Raw genomic sequence first — 14,445 nt, 5'->3', positions numbered from 1 at the left:
GGAAGATATTGACCAAGAATATAAAAGAAGGAAGTAAAAGGATGTAAATAGGACTATTGAAATAATACTCCGTATGAAAGATAAATAAAATTATAATAAATAAACAGACCATTCACTGGACAGTGGAGGGGTGGGAAAGCGTTTAAAAAATATATATTGTATAAGAATATTTTTGAAGTTAGCTCCAAGTTTAATAGTACATTATTAAATTATGTAATGTATCATGAAATGTAAAAACTGTGGTAATTGTATGGCAATAGCTTGAATAAAGGATTTTTTTTAAAAAAAATAGTATTCATTCAGTGTCAAATGAGCAGAAGATCTTAGTGCTTTAGCTACACAGGCATGAAACAGATGGGCCAAAGGAAGCAGCTTCCAGCCACTTCAGGGATGTCACGTTCAGTTGATGCATGCCCCCAAAGTGGTTGGAAGCTGCTTTGAGGCTGCCAAAGATTTACTTGTGAGCCGCCTTGTGTACCTTCCAGGAGAAAGGTAGCATTGAAATGAAATGAAATAAGGACAGCCCAAAGTCACTGAAAAAGGACTGGATTTAATTTGCTCCTGGTGGTGGCTTATTTGGGATCATGACGACAGCCCACTTTCAGAGCAGGCCATGCAGTCATTGCAGTCTTAGCTGGAGCAACCAGGGGCCACTCCTTGCTGTCCATCTGCTTCGGGCCACAGATGTAAAAAGCAGCCCAAGCTAATGAGGGTTATTAACAAGGTCACATTTGTCTGGGCTGCTTTTTATAACTTGTAATGAAGATAATTCATGATAATAAAGTGTTTGTATGTGGGTAGGGGTTATGCCATCATCTTCAACAGCAGCAGCAGGAATTCTCTGTCACAATCTACAATATGTAACTTTACTCATACTTAGGTGCATAGCTAGAGATGCTAAGAAACTCTATCATTGAATTTAAAAAATGCATCTCAGGGCACCAACAAGAATATCACAATGTGCATCAGGCAATACCAGTGTCATTAGCTGATGTTGCTTATATGCATCAGTTCCATTGTGCAACAATCACTTCACCCTCTCCCCTATATAGTTACACAGTGGCAGGCCCTTTCTGAATATGGACACCATGGAACTGCTCAATTCTTTTTCTTGCAGATGCAAGTGTACTTATGAAGATACAAGTTCCCAAATGAACTCTGGCCATCATGATGATGAAAATAATATTTGTATTCTGCCCTTCCCTCAATAATGGGACTCAGGGAGACTTACAAATTATGAAAGTCACTACAGATGAAAAGCCATACAACAATCAGTGTATGTGTGAGTGTGAGTGTGTGTTAAAAACCAGTTAAAGAATCTATAGTTAAACCACATCAAAACAGCATACTGTTAAATGCCCACCAAGCCAATACATAAAACCCTGACAGTATAGGAAAGTCTTCACTTGCTGGCTGAAATAAACCAGGAGGTGAGCCATTGTAACCTTCCGAATGATGGAGTTCCAAAATCTGGGAGCAGCCACTTTGTCCCCACTTGAAAAGGTTGTGGGACAGAAAGAAGATCTTACAGCTCTAATGAGATCACACAGGGGAAAATATTTCTTCAAAGAAACCTTAGCATACATCTCTACATTTTGGTAGTAGCTTTTTATTATTACTATCTGCTTTGGCTGTGAAAAGTCATACAAGCTAAGGGAATTACACTCCCTAGACTGTGTTGAACTTTGAGAGAAATTAGCATGCCTGAAAGTAACTTCCATTTTAGGATGTTATGACATCATCCCTTTTCTTGCTGCAGTCATGCAAATAAATTAAAATGGTAAAATATGGCTTGTAGAGCCACTGCACCTCTTCTCATTTCCACAACCAGGGCCACTGCCCTCATTGCGGTCTCTTCCTGCCCACTCCCTTAATCTCGCCTCCCATCCCTATGCCCTATCCAGCATACCTTTAGGGTGTTTTGTTTAGTTTTGTTTTCCTCAATTTTGTTTGCACAGTTCTGGATCTCTGCTACTGTGATTTAAGCTTGTAATTTTAAAAAAAACTGATTGAGGCTGCAGTGCTGCAGAGCTTTGAAATTGCATGAAAAACTGAAAAAATACAAAGAATAGTGAGGAGGAGGAGTAAGAGGATAAGAGAGGACACCACATGACTGCCAATCACACAGCTACCCCAGGAATAACCTTTTGCACCTGGGGCATTGTGGGATTGCCAGGTCATTCAGGGGTTTCCCCTGTGAATGAAAAGGGACAGATGGGGGACAGGGTAGCTATGGGTAGGAGGTGGCATTACGTGATCAGTACTACCAAAGCCGCTTCCTTCCCAGTGAAATCATGGATTAAAAATTGTGTGTGGCAATCTCTTTACAATGTAACTCTATCAAGGTGGAGTAAGGATGTAGGGGGAGAGTCTGCAGTTGGAAAGATTTTGGTCAAGACAAGCCAACTGGCATGGTAACACAGCCTGCCAACCTCACAGTTTCCATGTGAGTTCTCACGTCTAGCATGAAGCACCAATCGCCCTCCTCCCACATACAACATACAATCACCCCTTCTAATTTGTGAGAAATCCGTTTCCAACCCCCCTGTGAGTTAGGAGACTCACACATAATCAAGCCCCATTTAAATGAATGGGGCACACTCCTGTGCACAAGCATAGGGCAGGCACCACAGGAGTATGCCCCATTCACCTCAATGGCGGGTCGCCCCTCTGTGGATTGTCAACTCTGCTGATTTCAAGTCCATGGACTTGGAGGGGTGGCTGTATTATCTTTAGCTTGCTTTTAAAAATCTACACAGAAACAACAACTTTTCTTTTTATTTAGCTAAGGATACACACACATAGCAAAGGCTAACCGTTCAATCTTTAGAGGTGGGTTACAGTAACAAATTACCAAAAAACAAACACAGTGGCTGAGAGGGACAAAGCAGGTTATTTTAAAACTCACAAAGAAAACAGGAACACAAAGGGTTAATCATGGCCACTCCCGCAGATCTATGGCACTTGGCGCATATGCCATCCACATAATACATCACCACACAACAGCTTGACTTATTCAGTGTAAGTAACTCCAGATGGAATTGTCAGCATCAAGATGACATATTGTATGTCTCCGATCGATCATTCTCAATTGGAACTACTCCAGTAGAATTATTCTCTTGTACATTTTTAAAAAAATAATGAAATAAATGATTTTTAATTTTAAAAATTACAAGTTCTCATGTTCATATTTTGAAACTTCCAAAAGTATTAAATGCTCACCCAAATGAATGCTGTCTTCCAAACGAAATGGACCACAAATTTAGATATTCAGTAAACATCTGGGCGGGGGGGAGAGGATCACAGCAGAGGCAACCCTGATCCCAAGCAACTTACACATATTTTTAAAGGCATATATACTTTTTAGCTGAACAATAAAAGGTAGAGAAGAGGGATGTGAAATATGGAAGAGTGAGACTCTTACATTTGATTTAAAATAAACTATGGCTTGTTGTTATGAGAATAGCATCACACAATTTCTCTTCCCATTCCCTTGCCATTTGTTCAGAAAGGGAAGAAATGTTAAAGTTTCATGTCAGTAATTGCCCAATGTCCTGAACACTTTTGAACGAAATATACAGTGTATAGCATTATCAAATCTATTCTCCAATAACTCATTCTTTGAATCTGCCCCTGTACCAACATCACCTGCCCCCTGAGATGTCCACCTTACTTTCCAGCCCTACCCATTATTATCTGCTCATTCCTTTTCTTTTAATTATTATCTTTATTTGCTTATTTCTCTTTTAGCATATTTTTTCATCTTTTCAAATCAAGTATATTGCCTTTAGTGTAAGGGATAAAGGGGTTTATTGTACACAACATTTCACTAACCAAAGAAATACAACATGTGTTCTTTTTTATTGATTGCATTATTTTCAAAGGCTGCATCCATACTGCAGAAATAATCCAGTATGACTCCACTTTAATTGCCATGGTTCAATTCTATGGAATTCTGGGGATTGTAGTTTGTTCTGGCACCAAAGCTCTTTGACAGAGAGGGCTAAATATCTCACAAAACTACAGCTCTCAGAATTCCATAGCATTGAGCCATGGCAGTTAAAGTGGTGTCAAACCAGATTATTTCTGCAGTGTGGATGCAACCAAAGATACAATAATCAATCACAGATTTATAGCAGAAGAACTGGATCTGTAACATTGCTTTATGGTGACCATAATTCAGTTTCTGGTGGATCACATTTAATTATCATGTAATTGGTTAACTGTAATCCATTAATAAAACATTTTCAAGATAACAGACTATAAAATGGCTAAATCAGAACACAGAGAATTCATACATTCACTGAGAAGAGCCACTTATGTTAGCAACCTGATAGATAAAGGTTAAAAAGGCTAGACCATAATGCACATTATGAAAAGCAGTTGTCCATTTAGCCTGAAGAAATACGGATAACCAGGGCAACATTATGTATAATGACATATGTGTCAGGACATGAGTCATAAAAGAAACAGCTAAGGAAATAACAGCTAAAAGCTGTCACCTATAAAGAATCACATGAAACTCACTTGGAAAAGAACTGCTGGGTCATCTCACCTTCCCTGTCTACCAAAAGAGGATTTTTTTCCCCTGCAGAATAGATATGTCTAGCTTTATGTTGGACTTCAGCAGTGCAATTTCTCCAGAGCCTTCAAAAGCTTCAGCACATGGCAATTATTTAGTTCTGCTAATTTTCTTAAAATTGTTGAAGAAGAGGGAAACTTAGTGGGAAGGCAGGTTAAAAAATAAGGAATGAATGGCTTCGTTAACTCTAGACAGATCTGCAAAGTACAACTGAAGAAAAAATACCTGTGAAAAAATTTAATGCTGTAACTAAAAGCAGTAGTTGTCCAAGGAGATTAGGTGACAATGTAGAGCAAAGCTCATATATGTGCTTGACTGGTTAAAGACAATATTCTGAGATATATTCTTCCATGTTGGCTATATTTATAGTTCCACTACAAAAGTAGAGAAAGAATGACAAAACCCTTTCCAAGACAATAACTGATCTACCCCACTACAATCAATGTATTCTGTGAAGTATATGGTCCTTGGGTTATATAAACTCAGCATGTAGCCTCAAAATAAGTAGGTTCATTGGTCTGTATAGGCCAGTACTGTCTTCTCTGATTACATTATCTCTCCAGAATCTGAGGCTGATGTATTTCTCAATTCGGTTACTAACTGAACAATTTCAAACTGACACAGCCCGAATTCATTAACAACTGCATACAAAATACAAGCTTAACTAAGAATGCACATATTATTTTGCAGAATATGATTAGGATTCAAGATCTGCTGCTTTACTAAGCAAGGGAAAACCAAGAAAAATGAAATTATTTGATTTTAGTTAATTAACTAGGGATAAATGCCTCATCTCCCTATGAGGTAGTATAGCCTCTGGCTTAGTTGGATTTCAGTGGGAATTATACAAATTCAAACAAGCTAGTTCTGCACATAGTTGTGTTGTCTATATGCATATACGTCTTTAAGTTACAGTGACATCATGAATTTCCTCAACATTTGCTAGGCAAGGAATACTCGGAAGTGGGGAATGGAATCTCCATGTTCAAGAGGCTTGATGTCATTTAATAGTGATCGATGCTGAAAATCCAGTGCAGGCAGCCCAACAAAAGGTTAGTACCTACTTTATGGTGTAGTTTGCACTCCCATGGTTCTTTTCTTGGGAACACAGTAAAATAATATTACCACTGAAGTAAATATATCACCATTCAGATATCAAAAGCATCTGAGGAAGTAGACTGAAGTCTATGAAGGCTCATGCTGCCAACTTTTTTCTTTCAGTTAGTCTCAAAGGTGCTACAAGAATTCTCTATATACTGATTCTACAGACTAACATGGCTATATCTTTGAAATATACCACATAACTTATATCCCCTGCCTAGAGATATTAAATAATAAGATCAGTATAACTTCATTGCACAGAGTAAGCTATGTAAACTATTTTTGTACAACTTTTATATATAAAAATACCAGTGGTGGGAATCAGGTGACCATCCAGAAATTGTTGAACTGCAGCTCTTAGTGTTCCTCTTAATTGGTTAATGATGCCTTAACTGGGATGTGCAGTCAAGATGACAAGGAGCACAACAAGACATCAAGGACATTGATATATCTGTATCATGATAATTTAAATGAAGTTACCTTATATAGTGCTAAACTATCTTTTGAATATGAATCCAATAGACTGTACAGGCTCACATGAGCTTACTATCTGCTTCAATGTGTTTAAAAGAGGACATGCTCCTGCCTTTGTTTACATAACTGATGTGGAATTACTAGTTCTAGTGGGATGCATACTAGGGTGCTTACTATCAGCAGGCTGTGCTGTTCTACGGAGAATCAAAAACCAATTTGGATGCAGCACATAAGTAGTCTTCTGAAGGATAGTAAGAAACAATTGTTTGGTGTTTTGTGTGTGTGTGTGTGTGTGTGTGTGTGTGTGTTCAAGTAATTTCTGACTTATGGTGAACCTATGGCCACTGGGTTTTGCTACTGGAGGTTTCCTACCTCTGAGGCTGAGAAAGTGTGACTTGCCCAAGGTCACTTACTAGATTTCTATAGCCAAGTATAAATTTGAACCCTGGTCTCCAGAGTCCAATATTCAAACCACTACACCAGTTATTCATAGAATAATGAGTGAATCATATCTTTAGGAAGTGGTAGTCTGTAAGGATTATTCTAACTATGACAGTTGGAAATTTTTGATGGACCTGAACAATCAAGTAATATTTTAATATATATTTCATAGTATATTATGCCACTTATTCTGATCATAACAGAATTTACAAAGTCTGACATAGAAATATGAAACTTTAAATTGTTGATTCTCAAAGTCACTGAAAATTAAATGTACATTTGGTTTGGGGTGATTGAGGATACTGGCATCTTCACAATTCAGTCAGTGATAGAATGATCCAGTAAATATTTCTGACAGTCATTTGTTTATGTGGTAGAAATAAAGACTGTGATGCCCAGATTTCACATTATGCCACTAATCAAAGAGCGGCATGTTTGGCTTACATTGTTTTGGAATGTCAAAAAATATACTGTGAGAAAGGCAATGAAGAAAAGAACACAGCTAATAGCTAAGATTCAGTATGATGTACTGATCTGAATGCTGCATTAAGATTTTGGGAAGACAGGGTTTGAATTCCCATGCAACCACCTTGGGCAAGTCACTCTTTCTCAGCCTTAGAGGAAAGCAACAGCAAATCCCCTCTGAAAAAATATTGCTAAGAAAACTCTAGAATAAGGTTGCCATAAATTGGAGTCAACTTGAAGACACATAATAACAATGAAGTGCTATGCAATTTTTCAATGTGTATAGTTTTAAATGTATTTTATTCACATACATTACATGGAGTTTGGAAAAATAAGTGGTTTGCTGGACATAGTTCATTGAACATTACTTCTACTTATACATTTGTATCATTAAAAATAGTCCACTTAATATCAAACCATATAACATGATAGCATCTTTCAATTTTTTCAGCTCTATGGCATGGATCAAGTGACATATTTCAACTGGCTCCTTCTCTAGAAAAGAGGACATCTCCACCACAACTCCTGTAGCCCTCTGTGCACACCAAAATCCTGCTTCAGTGGTGAAAAATGCTGTGAAGTGTGTGGTTGGTGTGTGTGTGTGTGTTTTTGTGTTGGTACTATGGATAGCTGCAAAGGAACATGTAGGAGAAAAACATTTGGATACTGATGGTATGGAATACTGAAATGTGCCACTGGAGCTTGACCTATACAGCTGTGTAATATTTCTTGAAAGTGTTAACAAGGGTCCAGTCATAAATTGAACTGTTTTAATAATTATTGTATAATTGTTTTGAATAATTATCATTCTACTTCTAGGTTTTCCAAATTTTATTGTTACCATTACCAATGCTATTTATATTTTACGGAATATTTTTATTTATTTTGATTCTCAAATAGATTACTTGTAGAATGTCAGAATAGTGGTGCCAAGTATCAGTATTCATGAGGAGTCTCTTTGGATTAACTGAATCAATGTGACCAGTACGGATCCTAACCCTGGCTTCACTATATCATGACATATGTTTCCCAAAGGTCTTTAGCACTGCTTTTTCACAATGTCCTTAATGGAGCAATGAGATCTTTTCTCCACATGGACATAACTAACCTGTAAACTATAAACCCAAATATTGTTAGCTGATTGTCACTGTCAAAGAAGGGTGAGTGTGTATGTTTTTATATATAATGAATTTAAAGACTTTGCAACTGATGGTTGGAAACACTGATGTCAGTGAGGCACTGAATGTAACCCAGGTTTTCATCTTAACTTTAGAAGAACACTCCTAGATGCTGAATGATAGGGTTCAGCCCCTTGGACACCTCCTTTAAAATTCAAGAGAAAACCAGGATTCACAATTCCATTTTGATTGCTGGAGCCAACAACCAAAACTGTCTAAAACTGAAATTCTGGGCTTACTTAATTTTACCTCACTGAATACAGCAGGAGGCTTCAAATCTTTTATATCATCACTATAACTTTCCCCCTGTTGGTTTATTACTTTTGTCACCATATTTCATTTTGTTTAAAAGTTCAAACTATTCAAAAGCCTGCAAGAGCCTGCAAGGCATCCTATGCTCACCCCATGTGTGTCTAGAAATAAATTAATCTGCAGAACAATCCAGAATAACACACCGAATAACAAAGTTTCAAGTTGGACTAATATAACAGATTAAATTTGAAATTAAAAAACCCCCACAAAATATACATTAAGGGGAAATCAGGGCAAATGAAGATGGAATATCTGGCTCAAGAAAAGTGCACACACACACACACACACACACACACACACATATATATATATAATTAACCCTTAAATAAATGTGATCATTTAATAAAGCCATGTTATTTGAAAATTCCTAAGATGAAAGGGTAAGAGTGAGCAGGGTTCAGGCATCATTGTTCATATAAGTCAAATAATTATATTAAGCTTTCCTCTACAAAAGAAATGGCATGATGAGTGGAGTGGGGTGGAGAAAATGCTGCTTGCTGCTGCATAGGACTGCCAGTTCTTTGTGCCTTAGGAATTAGAGACCATCCAAGACAGATTAACTCATCACTACCTGTCTTTGCCAGAGAAGTCTCATCTTGACTAGTAGACAAAATTGAAGGCATGTCTTTTGGATCCTTAACTGACAGTTTCCCCATAGTAACACATTAAAGCTTTCTCAAAAGTGCTTGTTCTTTCAGACATCACTGCATTTATGAACAGTGGGCACACACAGATAAGCAAGGGAACGATAACTGTCACCAGGAGGTTTCATTGGTCTCTGTGGAATTTGCTTTTGAACAAACCGAAGCAGAACTGTGTTGAAAGAGGAATTAGCTTGGTAATAAAAGTGTCTTCCTACAACTCTTGATTTTTTTGGGGAAAAATATTGGACAGTGGGCATCTCTTCTCAAGGAGACTTAGCCCCTCAAAATACTAAACTGAACTTCTTTTCAAGGCAAGACATTCCCATAAACCCAGTTTGCCTTCCTGAGGTTAGCTACTCTGGGACTTTATTTCCATGGTGGAAATCACCACTTAAATCACTGACCTATGCAGAAAAACAACAACAAGTGCTCCAATATCTGAGGGTATTTATTTCAAGGATTTATATCCTGTCTTCCTCTCACAATGGAAGTCAATGGAGAATGGGAAATTCTAATCTAAGCAAAAAAGACAGGCTGCAAGGGGTCAACATTCACAAACAGCATGAATTCTCATTAAAATGCTCACTGTTGTATGTTTTCAATGGTGTTGTTCTTGTAAGGTGCAAGTCTCAGTGCGGAATATAAATAAAATATCATCATCATCATCATCATCATCATCGCAGATGATGGACATTATAAAGGTTTTAATGGTATTGTTCTTTTGCATTGTAAGCTGCTTTGAGTCCCAATCTGGGATACAAAGAAGTATCATCGTTGTTATCATCCCAGATGAATGTGTAAATGTTAAAAAGTGTTTAATGGTATTGTTAATTATAAGCCTCTTTGAGTCTCAATGTGGGATATAAATAAATATCATCATCAACCTAGATGAATGTATGTATAGAGATCTTGCAGCTCCTTTGAGACTAACTGAAATAAAGAAGTTGGCAGCATGAGTTTTCGTAGACTTCACTCTACTTCCTCAGATGCATTTGATCAACTTCTTTCTTTAGTGAGTCTCAAAAGTGCTACAAGATCTCTCTATGTACGAATTCTACAGACTAACACGGCTATACCTTTGAATTCTACCCAGAGGAATGTGTGAAACATTAAAAAGTTTTTAAGGGTATACTTCTTTTCAATTGTAAGCCTTTATGTCCCAAAATGAGATATTAATAAATATCATTGCCATCATCATATCATCATGATCCCAGATGAATGTGTGGACTCTCCCCTTGAACTCCTATCTTTAGGTCCTTCCTCTTGGGACACTTCTTTTAAAACATAAGCCTCTAAGTCTCAAAGTGGGATATTAATGAATATCATTGTCATCATCCTCATCATCCCAGATGAATGTGTGGATTCTCCTCTCAAACTCCTATCTTTGGGTCCTTCCTCTTGGGACACACACAAACACACACACACACACTTGGATTCTAAATGGTGATGGTCAGCAGCCATGGTCTGACTTCGGAGGCTGCCTCCACAGGGCAGTAGTAATCCAGCTTGACACAGCCATGGCTCAAGGCTAAGGAATTCTGAGGGATTTGTAGTTTGCGGTGCCACACACCAGCGCTCTCAGGCAGAGAGGGCAAAATGTCTCACCAAACTACAAACTCCCAGAATTCAGTAGCAGAGAAAGTGGGGCCAAACTGGTTTATTTCTGCCCCAAGTGAAACGGAATTGCGGACCATCGAGATGCTAAACCAACACGGGCAGTTTAGCATGTGTGAATGTTGACTCCTCATGTTGTAGGTGAAAAAGAAAGGGGAAAAAGAAAGAGGGTGCCATATTTGGAGCAAGAGAGTCACCCTTATCACTACCAAAGGTGGTGAGGGGCCAAAATGTGGGGGAATGGCTGCAGAAGGTGCTTCCTCACTGGAGAAATAATGTGGTTTGCCAGTGCTTTCAAGTGCCCTGGCTCCATCCTATGAAAGTCTGGGAATGGGAGTTGGTTGTGGCACCAGACAACCGACTACCATTCCCAGAAGTTCCACAGCATGGAGCCAGGGCACTTAAAAGCTCTGACAAACCGCATTATTTCTGCAAGGCACCCTCCGTTGTGGCTGATGGCTGGCGTTCCCTCTGAGGATCCAACTGAAGGGGGAAGCTTGAGCCCGCCAAAATTCCTGCCCCAGACCAGTCTGCTGCTTCTCTTGTCTTCTCCCAATGTCCAAGCAACAGCCCCCTCAGAAATACGAGACCACGATAACCATCTTCAAATATGCCTCCTCAAGCTTGTCTATGTTAGAAAAGAAAGGAAAGAGGGAGCCTGGAGGATGGGAAATTAACTCTTTTATTTTGAAGTTGCAGACACTGCAGAGAGAGAACTTAAAACGCTCCTCTTCTAACCAGCCAGCCCTGCGGTAAATGCCAAGGGAAGGAGGCGTTTCGTCCTCTGTGTTTTCTCCTCCCTTGTCAGCCCTCAGAAAACTCAGGCCAGCGCATCCCTGTTCTGAAGGGAAAAGATGAAAAGCTCCTTTGGGAAGCTCAGAGGAGGGGCGAAAAGGAAGATGAAAACATCTCTGCTCTCAGCCAGCATCGCTCTCTGTCTGGGAAAGTCCAGCCCTGTGAGAAGAAGGCCTTTTCTTCCCTCCTCTCTCTCCAGGTGGGGAAAGGGTTTGCAGCCCTTTTTTCCAAGGCTGGACCAAACTTAAAAGGCGAGAACCTCAAAAGCAGCACTTTTGTTTGCTTTTGGCTCCAGTTCTAGGACGCCCCCCTCCCCTGCAAACCCAGACAAATAACCAGACAAAAGACTGGCTTTCTTTTTTACGTTGTCAGTTCCCTTCTCTCAGCAAGGCGACTCTCCCAACTTTTTCCCCCTTGAAAAACACTGGGAGAGGATGGTATCCCTTCCATAGCAGAGGTATTGATCAGGGCTGCTTCTAGCGGAATGCCCTTCCTCTTTGTCGCCGAAACCGATATATTTAAATAAAGGATGCCTGGTGCATCCAAAAATGCCTCTTCACCCCTCCTTAAAGGCACGGGCTGCAGGCATGGCTCTAATCTTTCTATGGCCAATCCCCCTTCAGGGAAATTGATCAATCCAGGGGGCTATGAAGTCATCTCTCTCTCTCTCTCTTTCTCTCTCTCTCTCCTCTTCCTCCTCCTCCATCATTGCACCTTACAATCTGAGGGGGTCCTATTTCGAGACAGGACTAAGGTTGGCAGAAATATTCTTGATTCAAGCATGGCATGGGAGAGCTGTTTCTGTGTTGCCTTAAGCTGCCTCCTCCTGGACAACAGCCTGAAACGGAGGGCATGTCCTGGAAAAGGGGGACGCCTGATCACCCCGACCAGAGGTGCCACAACAAACGACCATTCCCAGAATTCCATACCCTGGAGCCACGGCAGTTAGAGAGGTCTCAAACTGCTCCCATTCGCCAATGTGGAGGCAGCCTTGGTTCTTCAGCACCTAGTCGCCGTCCATCTCCGCGAAGGGAGGGATAAGGCAAAGAAGAGCAGCCCTTCTCCTTTATCCCCCCCCCCCCGTCCCTTTCCCCTCAAGACTTTCATCTTCCAGCCTGGCTGCCCCTCTGAGCTGAAGCCTTTAGGAAGAAGCCTCCATTGCTCCAGAGAACATGTCTGCGGAGGGGGATGGCACCACTAAGCCGATTAGGCAAAGAAAGGCAGAGAAGGAAAGCACCCAGAGATCCCCAGACAGGTCGGGAGGAGAGGAGGAGGCTCCCCCCCGCCTCCACAAAAGACACAGAAAGGCTCCGCATTATTGATTGACTTCTCCGACCGACTTTGCCACGACTTTAAAATACAGGATGGGGAAAGCTTGTTTCATTGCTGGTCCCCCAAGCCTTCTCCTTCTCCTACCCCTTCTCCTACCCCGCATCCTCTCTCCTTGCCCCAGAGTGCCCTGATCTTAGAGGAAGACAAGAGGGTCCTCAGAGGGTCCTAACCCCAAAGGAGGACAAGGCCCCGCAAAATGCCGGGAAATACATTAAAAAAAAATCCGTCCAAAGGAAAACTAACCGCCCTGCTGCCTGCTTCTTCAAAATGGAAGGAGGATTGGAGAGAAATGGAGGACCTGTCCTGAACCATCCAAGGACTAACCAGGGCTGACCCTCCTTAGCTTCCAAGATCAGTAGGGAAATGGTGCCTTGCGGGTACCTCCCATCTGAGACCTAGACGGTCTAGATGACAACAAAGATGTCAAGGGTTCTTAAACTAAATAACGATGATGATAATAATAATAATAATAATAATAATAACAATCATAATATTTTTCTTTCTTTCGCACCTCTGCTCAAGGCTCCCTGGGGTCATTCTGCCCATCGCAGCCATGCCCCCCCCCCGGTCCCCGGTCCCCGCTCACCTTTGGCGAGGCTGAGGCTCAGCAAGACCCAGGCGGCCACCCAGGCGCTCATGGTCCCTGCGCTTCCTCCCGAGGGGCGATCCCAGGACGGAGGATGGAGGAGCTCAGCCCAGGAACACGATGGAGCGAGCCCTTTGCCTTTTAGAGCTCTGGAAGAAGGAAACTCTCCCGTCTCTCTCTCGCTCTCTCTTTTAAAAGATTGCTTCTTCTGCTTCTTGTCCCTCTGGCCTAAGGATGCTCAGTCTCTCCTCGGCGACCCGAGCCTAAGGGCTGCCAGGAGTCGGTCATCGCTGCCTGGGTGGGAGGCTGCGTGGAAGTCTAAGGCGACGCCGGGGAGCCCGGAGGATGGAGGGCCGTCCTCCCTTCAGCCCCCAGCAGGCAGCCCCTTGCCTGGCTTCTCCTCGGCTGCTGCAGGGAAGAGACCAAGGGAGGCAGAGCACTCCCCTGGAGAGCCCAGCCGGATGATGGGGAGCCCACTGGGGACAAACACTGCCGGACTCCAGGTGCACCCTCGCCTCCTCCTTCTCCTCCTCCTCCGCTCCTCCGATTTCGTCTTACTTCCCTCTCCGCTCCTCCTTTTGCCAAGAGCTGCTGCTGCTGCTGCTTCTGGTGGAGAGAGGAGGAAAGGACCAGGGCCCCACCCTGCCCTCCCATTGGCCCATTTTGGGGGCCTCCGGGGGGGGGCATGGAGGAGGATGGTTTGGAGTCAAAGGTAAAGAATATGTAATGGAGTCCGAAGTATCCCAAGGCATCCAAAGGTGGGAGGCTGCCCTTCTGGGCCAGCATTGATGGGTAGATTTAAACTGGAATTTCACTATGCTCAGGAGTTGGGGGATTATAGTACTGAAATATGGAGAGCAAAGGCTCATGACAAATCCTCTGTTTAGGAATGTAAACGATTTGGAAATGGCTCCTAACTCA

General features: G+C 41.5%; 1 protein-coding gene across 1 annotated transcript in view; it reads right to left on the bottom strand.

Annotated features, from left to right (window-relative positions):
- EDIL3 (EGF like repeats and discoidin domains 3) overlaps positions 1–14,109 on the bottom strand; it is a 361,850-nt gene extending 347,741 nt beyond the window's left edge. Inside the window, exon 1 of the mRNA XM_042449742.1 lies at positions 13,525–14,109. Coding sequence (XP_042305676.1) covers positions 13,525–13,576 — 52 coding nt within the window. The 5' untranslated portion in view covers positions 13,577–14,109. The remainder of the gene's footprint in view (positions 1–13,524) is intronic.
- Between the last annotated feature and the right edge of the window lie 336 nt (positions 14,110–14,445).

This window comes from Sceloporus undulatus, chromosome 2, assembly GCF_019175285.1.
Source record: "Sceloporus undulatus isolate JIND9_A2432 ecotype Alabama chromosome 2, SceUnd_v1.1, whole genome shotgun sequence".
NCBI classification, from domain to species: domain Eukaryota; kingdom Metazoa; phylum Chordata; class Lepidosauria; order Squamata; family Phrynosomatidae; genus Sceloporus; species Sceloporus undulatus.
This window is presented reverse-complemented; position numbering and strand designations above follow the sequence as displayed.